The sequence below is a fragment of the Falco peregrinus genome, chromosome 13, assembly GCF_023634155.1.
Source record: "Falco peregrinus isolate bFalPer1 chromosome 13, bFalPer1.pri, whole genome shotgun sequence".
Classification (NCBI taxonomy): Eukaryota; Metazoa; Chordata; class Aves; order Falconiformes; family Falconidae; genus Falco; species Falco peregrinus.
Window position 1 is genome coordinate 3,301,174 of NC_073733.1, and position 17,897 is coordinate 3,319,070.

Genomic DNA, 17,897 nt, shown 5'->3' on the forward strand with positions numbered 1-17,897 from the left:
GAAATCTGATGAGGTTTTAAATTGAAGTTTGCCATATTGGGTAGAGCCCTTTGGTGTACGGAACAAATCTGATAGTATAGGAAAAGATCCACACAGGCTGGAAAAATAAATATATCAAGCAGTACCCCCAAAGGAGTCCCACCTCTTGAATTTGCAGGGTGCAGGAAGGACTGAAGCTGCAGTTTGTGTCTGGGCAGAGATACTGTGAGAAACTCAAGGCGCATTTTGCAATGTAGCGTGGGAACTGTGCCCAGAGCAGAAGCACGCACACATGGGAGAAGCAGAGACAGCCTGGAGCAGGAAGTCCTTAAAGTCATACACACTTTGCCTATGGCTCCACCACAGCCATTCCTGCTGGGTTGAGGCTGACTGAGAAACCATCCTTATTCTTTCTCTGGGTGTCTGTGTGTTTCTCTGGGTTTATTCGCTCACCACTCCAAGCTCCCCCTCTTTCCTCCCCATCTCTCCCAGACTTTGACCTCACACCATGAAACTGTCAGAGTGAGGAAGCAGTTTGAGCTGAAACATTCATTCCACATTACGTGATTCTAGATTAAAGGCAGGAAACATTTAACCCTTTGACAGCCTTCTCCCCTCATCCCGTGAAGCCTTGGCTTTAAAGCTCCTTGCAAACCATGTGTAAATAGGTGGTGAGCACTGATGCTTTTTAGATTTGTGTTCTTGTCTTACCAGTGGCTCTTACCAGTAGCCACAGCAACGGGGATTGAGGGGTGTCTGGGCTTTGCAAACTGAAGTTATTCTCTCAGCACTATTCATGATTCTTGGTTCTTCCAGTGTGGAGACGCATTTGCAGTGTGAGGAAAATGTGCATTGCCAAATGTATAAAGAGATGAACCTTTGGCTCCATTTGTTTCCCTTCATTCCCCAGTGCGAGGTTCATAAGTACAAATAGCTAAAATTAAAAATACAAAAATAGATAAAATGGGGAATCTCAATGATTAACACTTGGGATTTAGAAATGAAACCTCTTGCTTTCTTTAAAGCTGTCTAATATATAATGATAGCAGAATAGCACTTACATATAAAATGTATCATTTCACAGTCCTGACACACATATGTATTTCTGAGGTTTAAAAGCTGGTCTTTTGGCAGATTATGGCTCTCCTGAGAGGCAGTTACTGCTCTCCAGTACAGACTGATGAACACTACTCAGATATATTTGGTATTTGGTACTAGCTCATGGACTCTGGACATCATAGGTGGTCTTGGCAGTTAAAAGAGTGGATAAGAATGGTAACTCAAACCCTCCGTTCATTGCTGGAGCTGTACCAGTATCTACACTGGGACCAGCAGTACTACTGTCATCTTTTAGAAGAAGTGACTTTGACATAAGCATAATGTGACCACGTGGGCTGGAATGTGACAAAGACGTGAGGCTTTCACCACTGCTCTGAACAGATGTAGAGGGGAAATGCTAATGGCTCTCCAAGGCCTGGATTCTGGTTTTCCATTCCAGCAGAGCCCCTCCAGATGTGTAGTTCACAGAAACGTCGTTTTGGTTCTGCCTCATAGAACCCATGGTTTCCCAGTAACCCCCTTTGGTGCGCTTGGGAGGTGCTTCTCACAAATGTTGACCTGCCCCACCATCCCCAAATGGAGGGACTGGAGCACAGACTGTTCAGCCAGAATTGCCATCACCACTTTCTCTATACTCAGCACTGCCACCAGCCTATTACCTTTCCCAGTGCTTGAAGGAGATTCAGTCTCTCTTATTGAAAGTCAAATGCAAACAGAAGCTTAATTTAAAGATTTCACACCTCTCATCTCCCTGTCTCACCAGTCTTTACTGACAGTCACAGAACTGCTGAGGTGTACAATAGTATACATTGTTCTGCTAGTTAAGAAGAGTCTTGTCCATTTTGAAATGATTAATACCTTTGCTTACAGAGCATGAGTATGAGTTCTAGTGCCCAACAAATGTAAAACCAGCTCAGACACCCATGATCTTCATCAAAAATAGGGAGGCAAGAGAACAGGCTGTTGCATTTCAGTGTGAAATTCCAAAGTTGTTTCACTGTTTCATCATGGCATAAGAAAATACTGAGTTTTGAAGTGAAATACAATGCAGAACACTGCGAAAAGTGGTGGCTCCTGCAAGCATCTGGAAACCTGGATCACAGTCAAAAAGTGACATAATTCAACGCTCTTTGTGAGAGTTCAAAGGCTACATCAGAAAAAGCCCAACCCCTGCTTATCTGGTGAGCTTTCCAACCAGCAGAGAAGGTACGGTGTGTCTCCAGACTCAGCAGAGAAAACTAATGTCTTTTCAAAATGACCAGTTACTGATTGCTAGTGTTCTGCATTAATGCCCAGAAAGAGGAAAAACATTATCCTTAGGAACAGTTTCCACAATCATCCATAATAACAGCACAAGGCATGCATACTTTCACCCATCATATTTAGAAAATGTGCAGCTTCCCCTCGACCTGCCACAGAGGAGACGGTAAGTGTCTGTGTGATGAGATCCAGAGGCTGTGTCTTGAAACCCATTTGGATAAAAAGGAAAATGTAAAAAATGTATCTTCTAAGGAAAAGAAGATTGGTATGACAGCTCCTGAATGAATTGGATCCTGGGGTTTACAGAGCCTATCAACTCGTCTCTCTGCTTCATATCTGGTGTTTTTTCCATCTGTAGGAACCCATGCTGATACACTATAATTTAGGATAAACTTTGTCCACTTTGTGATGGTTAAAATTACTGTCGCCAAAGGAGGTTGACAGATGAAGGGAGACTAGAACTGGGTTTGCTGTATTGCTCACTTTGCTACTGTTTATTCCAAAATCTTCAATAATGGGCAAAAATCTGACAGAGCAGAAAATTACCAGCTGTTCTGAGCTCATCTACCACTTGCACAGCTGCTTAGAGAAGAGAACTTGCTTGATTAAACCAAAGAAGTTTGAGAGAAGAGCAGCAAAACTTCACAAGAACTTTGCAAGACAGGTTTAAGCAAGCAATGACTACACTGCACAAGTGAGCTCAACACTGTAAGCACAAAGCAAGGGAAGGAAATATTGGGCTAAGCCAGTGAGAGCACTTGGGAAGAAATGGCATGAATTCAAAAGTTTGTCTAAATACAGAGTTGTACTGACTTCATTTAGACATGCTTTAAAATGCTTTAGGTAAATAAGGTCAAAAGGATAAGTAGACACTTCTTTTGCTATAAACCATGTCTGGAGTTGAAATACTTGGAAATACATTTTAAACTAAACAGCAAAAAATGTATTTCTAAGCCTAAGGAAGAACAATTGCAGGTTTTGCTTGCTACATAAAACAAGAACAAAGGCATGAATGGAGAGGGACAAGAAAGGGAAGAGACAGTGAGAATGGATGAAAAATAAGCAAAAGAAGAGTCTTGCTTTGTCTCCAGAGGTAATAGATTGCATCATCTTTTCTAGCACCATTGTCCCTGCTTTTGAGGTTTTTAGAGTGAAACTGGAGTTCTCTTCTAACTTTTAATTGCATGGTTTTCCTGTGCTAGCCCCAAACAATACGGTGACAGCTCATAAGAACTCTGAAAATACATGAACAACTAAAGACCAGCAAATATGTCATCATGTTCTGCTGCTTCAGGGTCATGTGCTGGTTCTGCAAATGCAAACATAGCTGCAGCTCTAGCAGCATCAGTATGACTTTTTGGGTCAAAGTCTTCTAGCTTGCCAGTGGGCAGAGGGAAATCCAGCAGTAACAATAAGCTGGCAGCCTTCCAGTTTGCCTTGTGAAACAATTAGAAAACCATTTTCTGGTACAGACTAAGTTTCTTTTGATGTCTCACAAAGTTACTCTTTCGTCTTCTTTTGTACACCTGACATAAATCCTGTGAGTAGCTGAGTACCCTGGATACAAATATTTCTGTCTAAGCTGTTCCTTCAAATCCGGATCTGAATTTTCCATTTTGTTCCTATGTGTCAAGTATAAATGTGAGATTCAAACAACTCTGAGTTTAAGGAATCCGGAATCAAGATCTGAATTCAGATGTTAAGATTTAAGCCATCCCTACTGCATATGCGGGTGATTCTTTTATTTCTCATTGATGATTCTCTCCTGTGGATGCTGAAGTACATGGCAGATACCTTGGCAGTACATGTTGATATCCTTCCTCTTACTTGTAGACACAGTAACTTCAATTAAGAGATCTGGCCAAGATCATCAAGCAAGTCACAGGAAAAGTTAAAAACGGAACCTGATTTTCCCATCTCCCAAGTCACACTGTATTTCCATGGGGAACCACTGGAAATGTGTGAGAAATGCAACTGACAGAAATACTGCAGAAAATAAACATTTACAAATATCTTCAATAACTCATAAGCCAGTCTTGGTATTACTATAATTCTGCACAGTGCCAGCATGTCAGTAATACTTTGCTCAGTCAGTTCCTAACATAGCTTGTAATTTAAGTAACTTTTTCCAACTTTTAATTACATTCTGGTGTAATACAACTCACTGTGCTTTGTGCATACCTTGAGGGAGGTGGTATGGTCTGGTAGCTGTTGTAAAGAGTTAGGAATTAATTACAAAGGACACAATTTTTGAGCTCCTCTCAAGTACTTGCTCAGCTGTGTAACCTTGGGGCAAATCACTCAACTGCTTTGTGCCCAAGTAAACCCAGCTGTAAACCATCTTGAAAACCAGATGGTGCACAAGATTTAAACGCTTTAGAGAATGAAAAAGGATGGGGGTAGGGAAGTGAATTTTACAGGTTGTTGGTGCTGCTTCTAGTGGAGTTAACCTGGATTTAACCAGTACAACTGCGAAGAGAATTTGCCTTGACATCCAAAAAAACCCCCACTTCAGAACTTTTTTTCCTTTTTGCTTTTAACTTAATGTCAAGTACCTTCTCTCTAGAGGTTTAATTTTAAACCTTCAGTAGAATACATGTTTTTCCCTGGCAGCCTGAAGATTCTAATTCAGGATCAGGTTTTACATGACTAATCTTTGATATTTTACATGATTATTTTTAGGCACTTAATTCTATAGCATTCTCTTCTCCCTGCTTTTCATGCTACCATTCTCCTTCCTCAGCCTTGCTTAGCTTCAGCGGCGCAGTGGATTGTTCTGGTGCTTGAGTACTGCACTGCTAATAACACTGCTGAGCTCTATTGTGTTCTGTAGATGGTATGTCCTGGCTTAAAACCAGTATCAAAGCTAGTACAGGATTTGTATTGTTGGTCAATGAACAAAGGAAATACTAAAGTTTCTGTAGCAGAATAAATGTTTGCCACGTGTTAGCATTTAGGAGAAGACTTAAATGTTTCAATATTTTTTGGCCTTAGTTAAAATGTAGACTCTTTTTTTCCCCCACTAGTGCCGCAGGAATGTGGGAATACTTACTTTTGTAGGAGTACAAATGTAGGAATACTTGTGTATACAGGGTCTATAAGGTTATAAGAAGGGGAAAAAAATATATTTTTAGTCTAGTATAAACAAGGAACATTTAAAGATGTGAGATATAAAGGAGCCATTTTATACAGCACTCAGGAAAGACCTTGCATGTTTTTATTAATCACTGTTAAAAATAAAACACTGACAGGTTTGAAAATTGTTGAACATTCTTCCCAAATAAGAAAGGAATCGATCTGAAAGAGTAAGTTGCAAACAAATTTAACAAGCTAGAATACCTAATTCTCTTAGGCTTTTATGAAAACAAATGTTGTCAGCAAATTGTCTTCAGCAAATTTAGCCATTGTTATACAATACTGGGATAGTAAAATATTGAATTGTTATTCAAAATCAGTGATTATTTTTCCAATGTAAACAATTTTCAGTTTGTGTCTCACAAACTGCTCTATTTCATGTTATTGAATCTTTAGATTCAATATTTGAGCTATGGTATTAGTAATTTAAAATACTGCAATTCTATGCTAATAAATGTCATACCAAAGTGCCTGCAATGAATAATGACACGGCTCAAACATGAAATTGTTACTTAACCATAAGCTAAAGTAGAAATCCTCTGATATTGAGTCCCTGTTTGGATGATCTAATTTTCCTTTTCCCTTCCTACTACTACTTGAAACTAATTTTAAAAAAAGGTGCAGTTCTTTTGTGTGAATAGAAGAATTTTAAATTAATCAGAACAAAAGACATTCTCAGATGACCAGCTGTGGAAAACAATAAATAAAACAGAAAGTGAGCTGTAGATAGAGCAAATCCAAGTGATAAAGAAAATCATGGCTAGAGTTGTCTAACACAGGGATAAGAAAAATAGAAAATACATTTTCAAGCCCTGAGCTATTTGCTGCTCATAATGAGTAAAATGTTGATTTAGCTCAGTATTGACAGCTGAAACTGCAGCTGGGCATTTTTTTCTAAATCCATCAGACCAGGGTTTTCCCCTTCTGTATTCCTGAGTGCAAATCATTGAGCTTTACTTCATTTCATGGTCCTGTGAATTGCTCATATGGTCTGTTTAAAGAAGATTGTTGCATCATGACTTTTACATGGTCCAACCCAGTTTCTTTCCACTGTAATTGAGACTAGAATGATGGATGTTTCAGTCGTTGTTATTGCTACCATAAAACAGGCCAGCTCACAGGATACAGCTTCAAATCCCTTTGTACTTGCTGAGACACAATGCTTTGAGATGCTGCCAGTGAAATATGTGTTGATAGACTGGTGATTTGGATGCATTGCGAGGTATTGATAAAGTCTGTTCTTAAGGCAAATAACAAATTGACGAATTCCTGAAGCCAGAAATTTCAGGCATCATAAACCGTTTTCTTCTTAAAAAAAATTAAGTGATTTAAAAAAATCTGATTAATTAAATATACTTTATGCAAAGGCCTTGTTTCTTTAAAACAGCATCTTGAACTTGAAACCTAACTAGTTTGAAAGAAAAAAAATTACATAGTTTTAGGTCACCTCCTTGCTCTTGATTAACACAGTCCATTTTTTTGCAGGTTTTAAACCACCCTTCTCTGTTTCTTCCTCTCTCATTACCATGTAGGAAAGCTACAGGAAAATGAGAAGTATGCCATTGAGAAACTGACTACAAAATGCTGCTATAAGTATGTATTTTGCCCATATAAACACTTTCAGAAACAGTCAACATGTGTTTAAAGAAAAATAATCTGAAAAAATAGTGATTTAAAAAAAACCAACCCTCCCTTTAAAGAGACACTAAGGCAAAGCTTGCATATGAACAAATCTCTCACCAGGTTGCTGAGAACACTTTCAAAGCTGCAATTTAAAAGCTTTCAGTTACTGCTTTTCACTATTTGTGCTCTTCATTTACTTTTTGCCTTTATTTTCCAATCTTGTGACTAAGCAAATTTGGTAATTTTTTCTTGCTCAGTATAGCCCAGATTGCTTTCCTCATGTCTTGCTATAGCTTGTTCCCTATGTTTGGGAATACAATCATCCCCAAGATAAGTCTCTTCTCTTAAAAGTGGGATTTAAGTATTTTTATTAATAAAATCCACATTTTAAGCTTAAACTATTTGACTGTGTCCTTTTCAAAAAGGAAATAATTTGGGACAATCTATTTTTTAAATCACAGTTTCTAAATTCTTGCCCCTAAGAACAAATTCTGTCAGTTCCTTTGCTGAATGAACATGGGATTTTTAAGGAAGATGTAAAGACAAAATCAAAAGGCCTCTCACACAACCTGATTGCTGAATTTCGGCGATGCCCCTTATTACCAGCTTATTTTCTTGCCTTTTTTTCAGGGCTGTGGAAAACAATTTCTGTAGGCTACGTCAAAGTGTAGTGGCAGATTTCCCTTTGGAAGTCAGAGCCTGTTTCAAACGTCTCTTTAAGTCCTGCATATTTGGAGACTTGGGTCGGACAAGGTGGAGGCCTCTTCGTTTCTCTCCATTGCAGCTCCCAATGATCCTGCTGACCTCCTGGCAAAGCTGCTGGAAGGCTTCATGCACTCCCTCACAGTTCTCCCGGGCTGAGACTTCATAGTAAGTACCTCCCAGTTCACTGGCCAGCTGGAGCCCTTCTTTGGAGGACACCTGCCTGGCTCGCAGGAGGTCTCCTTTGTTCGCCATCAGAAGCAGGGGAATGTTAGCATTTGGGTGAATCTTGCGGATGTGCTGGTGTAGGGGACGGATGACTCGGTAGCTCTCATAGTCTGTGATGGAGTAAACAAAAACGAAGCCATCTGCCCAGTAGATTGAACGGTTTATCTGCTCTTGGCAGCATATGCTGTCAGTGTCATCCTGCCGTCAAAACCAAGAGGTGTGAGATTAGAAAACTGAGAATAGGGAGCAGACAGAGCAAACAGTCAAACAGCACTGTTAGCTACTCGCAGCTTTGTTTTAATGTGTGGCTGTTTCTTGGTGTACAGGCAGACACCTCTGACTGCCGAGGAATGTACCAGACAGAGGAGAAATTTCCACTGTGTCAGTAACATATTACAGGTAAGCATTAATGTGGAGTAGAGAGGGCTCAGAGCAAAGTGGTTAAAAATTAAACAACCAAAATACTGATATTGAAAAGTTTGTTCTGTATTCTGTTGTACTAAACCAGTGTGACAGAAACCCGTGATTTTACTGTGGATAAAATTGTGATGGGAATGGTAAGAGCATTATAAAATTCAGCAGGCTAGTCACACTACTGCAAGCAAACGGTTGTCCCCCAAAGTGTTTTTTCAGGGCTTTTTCCAATCCTGCATTCAATGTCTCCATGCATGGGGATTCTCACTAACTGTGTTTGGTGAAGTCTGACAGGTTTTTCTGCCATATAGGTCTCCAGATAGTCAAAGGCAAAGTTACTTCAAAAAAGCCATTTGTTACAAATAACCTATTATTGGAACCAAAAATGAGGTGAAATCTTATTGCTCATTTGTAGAGCAGCATTGCATTTGTATTATTCTTTTGTTTGTTCAGTCCATCACCACCACTCCTACTCGGACAGCCATAGCAATCACCACTGTTGGGAATATAAAACCGAATACAATGCTGTGGGGCTGGAAGAGGGATCAGCTCACTTTTCAAGATGAAGCTATTTTCAGCTAATCCACTACTCTTATCCATGCTGGTGTGCAACCCAACCAGATAGGGAGATCACTCTGCAGTTATTGCCAGTATGCTTGGTTTGTAAGAACTGACATTCCTGTCACTATTACAGGCTTTCTGGAACTTTGTAATTTCTTTCATATCCATCAAGGCACTAAGCATATTCAATATTCAGCTCTTGATGAAATTGGTAGGAATTAGAGGCTTTTGTGCATTTTAGGGGGAGCTCAAACTTTTATTATTATTATTGCTAAATTCTATTCAAGAAAACTTCATCAACTTCAGTAAGACTATTAGAACTTATGTTCCATTATCTATCTATAGAACATGTATCTGCCATTCACATTCATTTTAACAGAATTTGCATGTGCTCAGCAATCTCTCGAAACAGATCACTTTTATTTAGACACCTAAATATGAATCATAAAGCCTAACTTCAGGAAACAGTGGTGGAAAAGAATGATTAAAACTGATCAGTTCGTTTATGATAGATCAAACAATAAAAAAAGGACTACTGTCAAGGGTCAAGGTGAGGAGAAAGAAGCAGGATTTCTGAAGGCTCAGAGTATAAATTAGGCTTACGGCTTTCAACAGGAGTTCTGCTAACTCACTGCCCTTTGCAAATATTTCAATATTGCCCATAGAGACATGGGCTTATCATACCTAGTAGTTCTTTGCCCTTGCCTGCTTACAGTAATGCTAAATCCTGTTAGCAGTGAAATGGTTTAACAGATGCTCTTATCACTCCTTTCCCTCCTCAAAACCCTCAAACCCAAAAACCCAACAGAGTTGCACATGGAATGAAGAGCGATCCTTCCTAGCAGCCTTGTTTATAAGGTTAATGAGAGCAAACTCAAACCAGGACAGGGCAGGCTGTGGGAAGAAGGGCAATTTGCACTGTTGGTGTCTGGGTTGTATCCAATCTGTAGATAATTAGCCAGCCTTCATGTCCTGCTAGCCTCTTTTCACCAGCAAACTCCTTTCATGGAGAAAAAGAACTAATTGCTCTGGCAAGCGTTTGAAAATGTTTTTGGAGAAGGTGTACATTCAGAGAGCCTTAATGAGCAGAAATTCTCAGTTACTCCAGCTAGGCCCACCCAGTAGTGAGACCTACGGATAATCCCCAACGGAATGCTTTATTCAGGAAAATCAAAGGCTAATGGGCTACTTTTAAAATGGAAATCTCTGCTCTAGAATGAATTTTGAAACACACTGTCATTTGCCATGTGTAGACCAAGCAGTGATGAATCACCTAACAAAACCAGTTATCTGTTTGCTTCTGTTTCTCTCTTAAATATTAACATTTCCAGCGTGGCTGGAATCCCGAGTGATTCCACATGAGTTCCTCCAGAAACACTATACTCAGCCTGCAGAGTGTAAGAAATTCTCTTCCTTAAGGATTTTAACAGAAAATCCAACCTATTCTCAGTCTTAGCAAGGCCTGTTAAGGAACAGTTCCTTCAAATTATTTCAGATACATCATTTGATGCAAACAGACATACAGTCCAAGATAAGTGTGTCTCTGGGAACTACTGAAACAAGACAGACCTTTGACTGGGACAAAGAAAATGAAGCTCCTTCCTAACTAAATAAAAATCATTGCTAACTAAGAAACCTCAGCTGTTGGCATTACTAAATTTTGCGGACCTCTGGCTACAGTCACAGAACTATAGTGCACAGTCTTAAAACAGGGAAATTAGAAAATAAACATATCTGGTGTGAAAGAGGGAATTAAATTCTTTCACGCCCTCCTTTCTCCACTGGGACAGAAGAGAGAGGGGATTCCCTTTGTTAAGTGTTTATCAGGCAGTCCCAATTGTACCTAATCACCACCCACAGCTGCTCTTTGCCTGTCCTCTCTGAGCAAGCTGGCACAGGGCCTTTGTACTTTTAAGTCCCACTTGAATATTTGGAGGGCTTCCATAGCAGCTTTTGTTTGCTTTTTAGTGTCCAGAGTAAACGAGGGGTCCTCTCCTCTGCTCTGTGCACCCCCAGCAGCAGCAAAGAGCGTGGAACTTTGTCAAAGTTTTCCCCTTAAATCTACTTCCAGTCATCAGAGAAGATGGAAATGGAAACTGAGGCTGTGGGAGCTTTGCTTAGCCTGTCCTGTAAACTCAGGATAAAGCAGGTCTACAGCACAGAAATGAACCCATGCACACATGGGTCTGTGCAGAAAAAACACTGTATATAAAGCTCTGCAGGGCTAGCCTGAAAGAGGATGGGTGAAGGTGGGGTTCCCATCCAGACATATCTTTGGCCAAGTCTCAGCTTAGGCTGAGGTTAAGGCCAAACCTAGAACTTTAGGTTTGATGGTGACAAGAGCATACCTAATCTTATCATGATTTCTCGGTTATTCTGTAGGAATTATTACCCTCATGAGATTTTCACCATTCATGTAAAAATAAAGTTCATTGCATTTCCTGCTGCTTTGACACTACTTTCACCCTCTTGTTCCACATGTGAAGCAGATCTTCCAAAAAAAAAAAAAAAAGACATCTTAATCTTAAATCCTGCTTGGAAAAATATTTCTAGAAACAGGTTCCTAGTCAAATATTAAATCTAAAATATCTAAAATACTGATAGAAAGAGGGGTGTGGATAAATGCTAACACCTTAAAAATAAAGAATTAATAAAACAATTTAAATCACACACCTACAGAAACCACAGAAAAGCACCCTACTTGGAAATACAACTGCTTGGAGGCCTGTCCCTTTGGAAAGAAACAGCTTTCTAGAGAAGGCAGATTCTGGGTCTGTGGAATGGTCTGAGTCAGCTGGGCCTCTAGGCAGGTGGGTTTTCTGCCATGCAGGGACAGAAACCATTTGACAGGAAATAAAATTATTAGGTAGTTGGCAGGAACAAGCCAGATTAGGATTTTACTGCTATTTAGGCTTGGGATGCAGTAATGTGTTTGAAATGGATTTATGTTAATTTTTATTTACTCTTAAAGGAGCCTGATGTAACCTTTTCAAGGGCTCATTTTGGTGGGGCTTAAGGTACCCCATTAGTCTTCATTTGGGTTTGAGCCCAGGTATTTTTCTGCCAGTAAGTGGAGTGAGTTACAGATGGAAGTGCTGGCAACAAACAAGAGACAAGAATTGTGTGGTAACGCACTAATGCACTGAGCAGATGTTTTACCTCCAATGAAACAAAGGGAGTATCCTGCACCTGCAGAGAGATCTGTTCCCCGTCTATGGTGAACTTCCTTGAATACAATGCACCTGGGGGAAAAGTAAGATTATGAGAGTGAGTGACTGTAGCAAAGAAAGAGTACATAAAGGCAAAGTGGAGCTGTCAAAATCCAGATTTTTGAGGCTTATGGTAGGTAGTTGGTTATAGAAAAGTGGATGGCACCAGAGTGGCTGTGTGGCTGGTTACTTAAGTAAAGGATGTTTTAAATGTGTTCCTAGGATGGTACCTGGGAAAGGTGGCACTTTATATTGAATCAAATAGTCAAAGTGGGGTGCATAAATCCCATTCAGGTTTTCAATCCATATTGTTAACTTATTAAAATGTGGACTGCATATATTCTTAATCTCAAACCAGGATATCCAGGTGTTGTCTGTAAAAGGAGTGAGCTGTTTCCCATTGCAGTTTTCTGAAAGCTTTTTAAAAAGGAAAGCATTCTAGTTTTGGATGCAGAGTAAGTGACTATATACAAATCACCCAGTTGCTCTTTGGGATTTGTGTGACCTTAGCCGTACAAAGTTTGGTTGAAATCCCCAAAGACTGGACATTTTGAATCTGACTTCTGGTTCTGAATGACACATATTCAGGGCCAAGTGCTAGTTCAAACCATTTAGGACTGATCCAGCTCTAATAAAACCATTGCTATTCTGGGTTTGAACTTTATTTTGTTACTGGAGTGCGGGTTAAGTGACAATTAAAACTTAAGTTTTGATCTTATGAACTATCTGTGGTTGTGATAAGGACAGCTTCAGAGACTGATGCCATCATCAGTTTTCTTGAGGACTTAATACAAGATACATGGATATGTGAAGAAATGCTATATCCACAGCTGTATTCTATCGCCTTTCAGCCTTATCCAAATGCAATTGTCATGCAGCATCTAAAACAAGGCACTTCATCTCAAACACAGAGAAATCCCATCTATTGGAGGGAATTCAGAGTATGGAATTCAGATTAAGAGGGAAGTCAGTCAGTCAGTGACAATAATGCCATCACTTCTGAAATTCATCTTTGGTTCCACGGAACAGGTGTTTTTATTCCAGTGAAAAAGAATTAGCTCACAGGAACATTTGCAATACATGGGAATTTAGTATGGCAAAGTTTGCAGCTGAAGCCAACATTATCATATTATGCTTTAATACTGACTGAGGTGATCTAGCCCTTCTAAGATTTTTTTTTTTAAAAACAGATCAGATTTTAAGCGGAAAAGATACTGTTTTAAGGGGAGATACTACCCAACCGTGAACCAAGACCAGACAATGTTACTTTTCCTATTCTGTAATGCACTGCACAAAAAGGAGCAGGTACTTTCAGATACTGACTGTGCTCTGCCTTATACTCAGTTGAAGGAGAAGCATGGTTGAATGATCACAAATACACTGCCACCTGTTTCTTATTTCTGGCATATTTCTTTCATCTACAGCATGGCTGTTGGGCTGGTAGCTTAATGAGAAAAGCATGTGGTTCTCAGCAATGTCTCTGGCAGCAATCCATTGCAAAGCTCAGAAGTCTAACTTGATGTACAGTCTCCCATAGAAGAGATGAAAGAGAAGAGAGAGAAATAGGGCAGTCAACCATCAAGGTTACTTAGGGTCAGTGAGAGGGAGCTGTAAGGAGGAGCTTTTCAGATTGTATTTCATCAGACAGGCAGAGATCAAAGGTGTCTTGTACTGACATCTCCTTTCCTAACTCATTATTCTAAATTCAGTATGCATCTCCAAAGTGAAGCGATCACTGCTTAGAATCCTGTCCTTTAGCAAAAACTGTGAGGTGGCCTATTTTGGGGATGTGCTAGTAGGTATGAGCATGGTGTACATAGATCCTTTCTACAACACTGGCCAATACAGTTGGCACTTCCTTGGAATAGAGGCTGTGAATTAAACAGTTCACACGAACACATCCTCTGAGGTGTCAGGAATAAACAAGAAATAAGCAGTTTGTATGGTCACTTTGCTTATCTTACAAAAAGAAGATTTCAATTTGGAAATCTGCCTTGTCATAAAAGCCACTGAAAAAAGGATCTGAAGTGCCTTTTACGCACTTTGGAATTCCTCTGGCTTCTCTGGGCTTGCAGAGAGAGCAGCATTGGGTTTCTGTGGTTTTGTCAATAGGCACGTTGTTCCTTGAGTCTGCATTTTAGTATAGGTATGTCCCCAAGCAAACCTTTTATTCTGATCCTTTTCCATCAAGTTTGGAAAAAAATAGCTAAAAGGATCATAAATAATGAAGCTTTGATTTACTGCTTTCATAGCTTGAGGCTATTAACTGAAAATATGCACCTTATGGACATCTAACACTGCTTGGCTTTCCTGTAATATGCACCAGTCACAAAATAGAGTACATTTCAAGCTATCTGCAGTACTGCAGTAGAAAGCAGACTCACCAGTATTAGCTTCATAGTCTCCAATAAATCTCTTTGTGAGAAAGCGCACAACCAGGGCTGTAAAACAATGAAAAAAATATGGGCCTTTAATGTGAACCAAAATCAATCTTTGCAGAACACATAATATCTTACTGGAAAAGTTAGTATAATATGAAACCAAGTTAATCTCTGAATTGCTCAAAGATTATTCTGCAAATGCTTCTCTCAGCACTCACAGGAAAAGATCTGGGGCCAGACTGTTATACCTGATGCAGAGTTTTTTGCAACTTAGATTCAGTGTGGCTATTCAGTGTAGGATACGGAGGTTTGTTTGTTGGGATTGCAGGTATAACAATCTGACCTTTGGTTTGAAATAGTTTAGAAAAAGAGTAACAAGTCAGTAAACTGAAACTAATCCCAATACCAAATGTAAGACCTCTGTGTCTTATAATAAGTGAGGCTGATGAATGCAATGGTTCTTCCCAGCCTTAATAATCCTCAGTCCTCCTCATGAAACCCATTTGTGATACCTAATCACATCCAACTAACAAACTCCATGCATTCTGCACACGTGGGTCATGCTGCAGCGCCCTGGGCCTTCTTATTCACCTTAACCTGTGTGCTTTCTTACACTGTTGGATGAGAACATTTTCCTTTTTCTTGATCTTGATTACATCCTGTTGTGGCAACAGTAACTTATATTCCTGTAGTGCTTTCATCTTAGCAGATTCCTAATCATTTGCAAAACCATTTAGTTAATACCTAAACGAAAGGATTTGTTCTGCAAGCAACTCTATCATAGATTTCATTTAAAATAACATTTTTTTTCACAGTAGATACTAGGTCACCTCTTTAGCACTATTAAGTAAAACTGACTATGCAGTTATCTTCAACAAACTATTTAAAAATAGGATGAAAATGTGGCTGCTTCAAATCCAAAACAATCAAACATTTTACTTGAGTCCCGTGGAACCTCAGATGTAGTAAAACAGATCTGGCCTTAATAACTTCTGAAATCATGTACCATACAATAGTGCTTGCTTTACCCTCTTCTCCCCCTTGAAGGATAATACAGGAAGACACATCTTGTACATTGTTATTTGTACACAGAGCATAAAACATTTGCAACAGGAGAGTAAAAATGATTAGCCCCATTTTTGGGCTGTGGAAATTTAGACACAGTTAAATAATTTGCACAAGACCAGGTGGAATAATTTGTGAGTATGGAGCAACTAACACAAGTGCCCTCTCCTCTCAACTGCCACCTCCTGTTGGCTGTTCACACAGAGCTACGGCAAATCTGCCTCACAAATTATTCAGTGCACTTTAAAAAAAAAAAAAGTAATGCAACAGATAAGAGTTTTTACAGCCTTGGTTCTACTGTCTGAGCTGCATATGAGCTCGTAAATAAAGCAGCAAGAAAAAGCGTGGAACTACACCTGTGGACTTACCTGTCTTGCCAACGCTACTGCCACCCAGTACCACGAGCTTGATGATTTTGTTGGGCACGCAGTCTAATACAGGATACTCTGGTATGGGGAGCAAGAGAAAGTTAGTGGAATACTGTGACATAGTATCCTGAGAGATGAGACGCATGCCAGAAGTGAGAGCTGTTCAACTCCAGTAGGAGTTGGGAGAGAAAAGAAGGAAAACAGCGTCTCGGTGTCTGTTCTTGGCAGTATATCCTTGGATGGAGGAGCCTTCTCATTTCATTGAAGTAGCTTTCCTGGGGAACGTTAGAGCGACTGGCCTCCTCTGCCCGATGCCTCTGCTCAGACAGCAACTCTGGAAAGCAGGAGGGAACTTTTTGATCAGCCCCCGTGCAAGCTGACTCCTCCGCGCGCAGCCAATCGGGACTGCATCCGCGACATTCCTGCAGCCGGGCACCGCGTGCCCCACCAGCCCCCTCCGGTTATCTCCCACCGCCTGCTCCGTCTGCTGTCCCTTGGCTCTTGGCTAAACCGAGATTCTTCTGGTTTACAGTCATCACAGCAGCGTTTTCAGCGAGGTACAGCCACCCCCATGCTCTGCTCCAACACCACTTTGAATAATCCCGTTCTGCCTGTCTAGTTTCTTTGCATTTTCAGTTGGCTCCAGCTCCATGCTTTGTTGTTCTCCCTGTCCTATTGTGTCCTGCAGTTGGGCCCCTTCAGAGCCCCGAAGCTGATGGGACACTCCTCTTCAGGAAAACAAACACTTTCCCCCCCACACCCCCTGCCGTGGTTTGCAGGCAGCTGTGGGTTATTCCAAAATACTAGCTCACGTATGTATCCTACAGGACACATTTAATCTGCTGGTTTATACATGTTGTTAGTCTTAATGGCCCTCTGGAATGTGGGTTAGCATTGGGTTGGGACACTGCAGTTTCTCCAAACATGGAAAAGTGAATTCAGGGCTGGCGACAGACTTGGGAAGGACTTGGTATCCTTCAGTGGGGTGAGCCAGAGAGAGGGAATGAAGAAAGAATGACTTCTATAGGAAAACACAGTGTAGTTTTAAGACAGCTGGCGGCTGCAAGGTCTGTTGGGATGACAGCATGTAACCGTACACTAGCTACAATCAGCTCTCAGTTCTCAAGGATAATGGGGAGGGAAGAAAAAGGGAAGAGCAGTGGGGAGGGAATGACCCAGATAAAGCAAAACTGCAAATAATATAAACCAGATGTAAATTAAACTACAGAAAATATAGTTAGAGCATTCATCTTTGAAAAACTTTTCAGAAGAGGTCTGCAAGGGGCAGGAGAAGCTTTAGGCAGCAGTGGCAAGAGGCGAGCCTGGTGCAGGCAGCACACTTCTGAGACATGTACTCTGTCACGCTGTGTGGGAGACATGGATATTAATGGAAGGTGGTACTGCAAGCTAATCGACCCACAGATCATGGAGACCTGAGGATGCAGATTTTTCCTGTCTTCTGTATGCTCCTAGCAGGCAGAAGGCAAGCATGGCTCATTACATAGAGGCTGCAGCCACCCAAAAGACTTTTTCTGCCCAGCTGCTTTCATGCCGCTGCTTTCAATTGCAGCATACACTCGAGTTCTCCCAAACAGGTTTTAGAGGCCAGGGATATGGTTGTGATCTAGCACAAGAGGATGGGAAATCAGGTCAGGTCTCTAGATTACTACCCTTCCCAAAGCACTGGCAGCCAGGTTGTCAAATGATCTCAATTTCCATGCTGGCATCACGGAGGACAGCCTGAGTGTGAACAGGCTTCAGAAGAATCCAGCTTTGGTGCACAGCAATCCAGTGAAATAAGCACGAGATTCAGAAGATTTATGGATGTGTCATTTTTCTAAGGCCCTGTTTCCCCTCTAAAAGCAGAGTTGCTGTGTTAGCACCAAGTATTATTACTTTGACCATCATGAGAG

At 40.6% G+C, this 17,897-nt stretch overlaps 1 protein-coding gene across 1 annotated transcript; it reads right to left on the reverse strand.

Moving 5' to 3' along the window:
* Window positions 1–5,493: 5,493 nt before the first annotated feature.
* On the reverse strand, window positions 5,494–16,732 carry LOC101910407 (ras-like protein family member 11A-like). Its single transcript, XM_005235680.3, has 4 exons — window positions 15,985–16,732; window positions 14,555–14,611; window positions 12,121–12,203; window positions 5,494–8,184 (listed from the first exon to the last, which is right to left on the reverse strand). The coding sequence occupies exons 1-4, from the start codon at window positions 16,127–16,129 to the stop codon at window positions 7,717–7,719; spliced, it is 753 nt and encodes a 250-aa protein (XP_005235737.1). The 5' UTR covers window positions 16,130–16,732; the 3' UTR covers window positions 5,494–7,716.
* Between the last annotated feature and the right edge of the window lie 1,165 nt (window positions 16,733–17,897).

Bases quoted from the DNA above. Each gene is read 5' to 3' on its own strand.
- LOC101910407 (XM_005235680.3), bottom strand. From the start codon at position 16,129: ATGCGTCTCATCTCTCAGGATACTATGTCACAGTATTCCACTAACTTT. The intron at 14,612-15,984 runs GTAAGTCCACAG...ATTGTTTTACAG, and splicing joins CAGTAGCGTTGGCAAGACAG to CCCTGGTTGTGCGCTTTCTC. The intron at 12,204-14,554 runs GTGAGTCTGCTT...CTTTTCCCCCAG, and splicing joins AGACTATGAAGCTAATACTG to GTGCATTGTATTCAAGGAAG.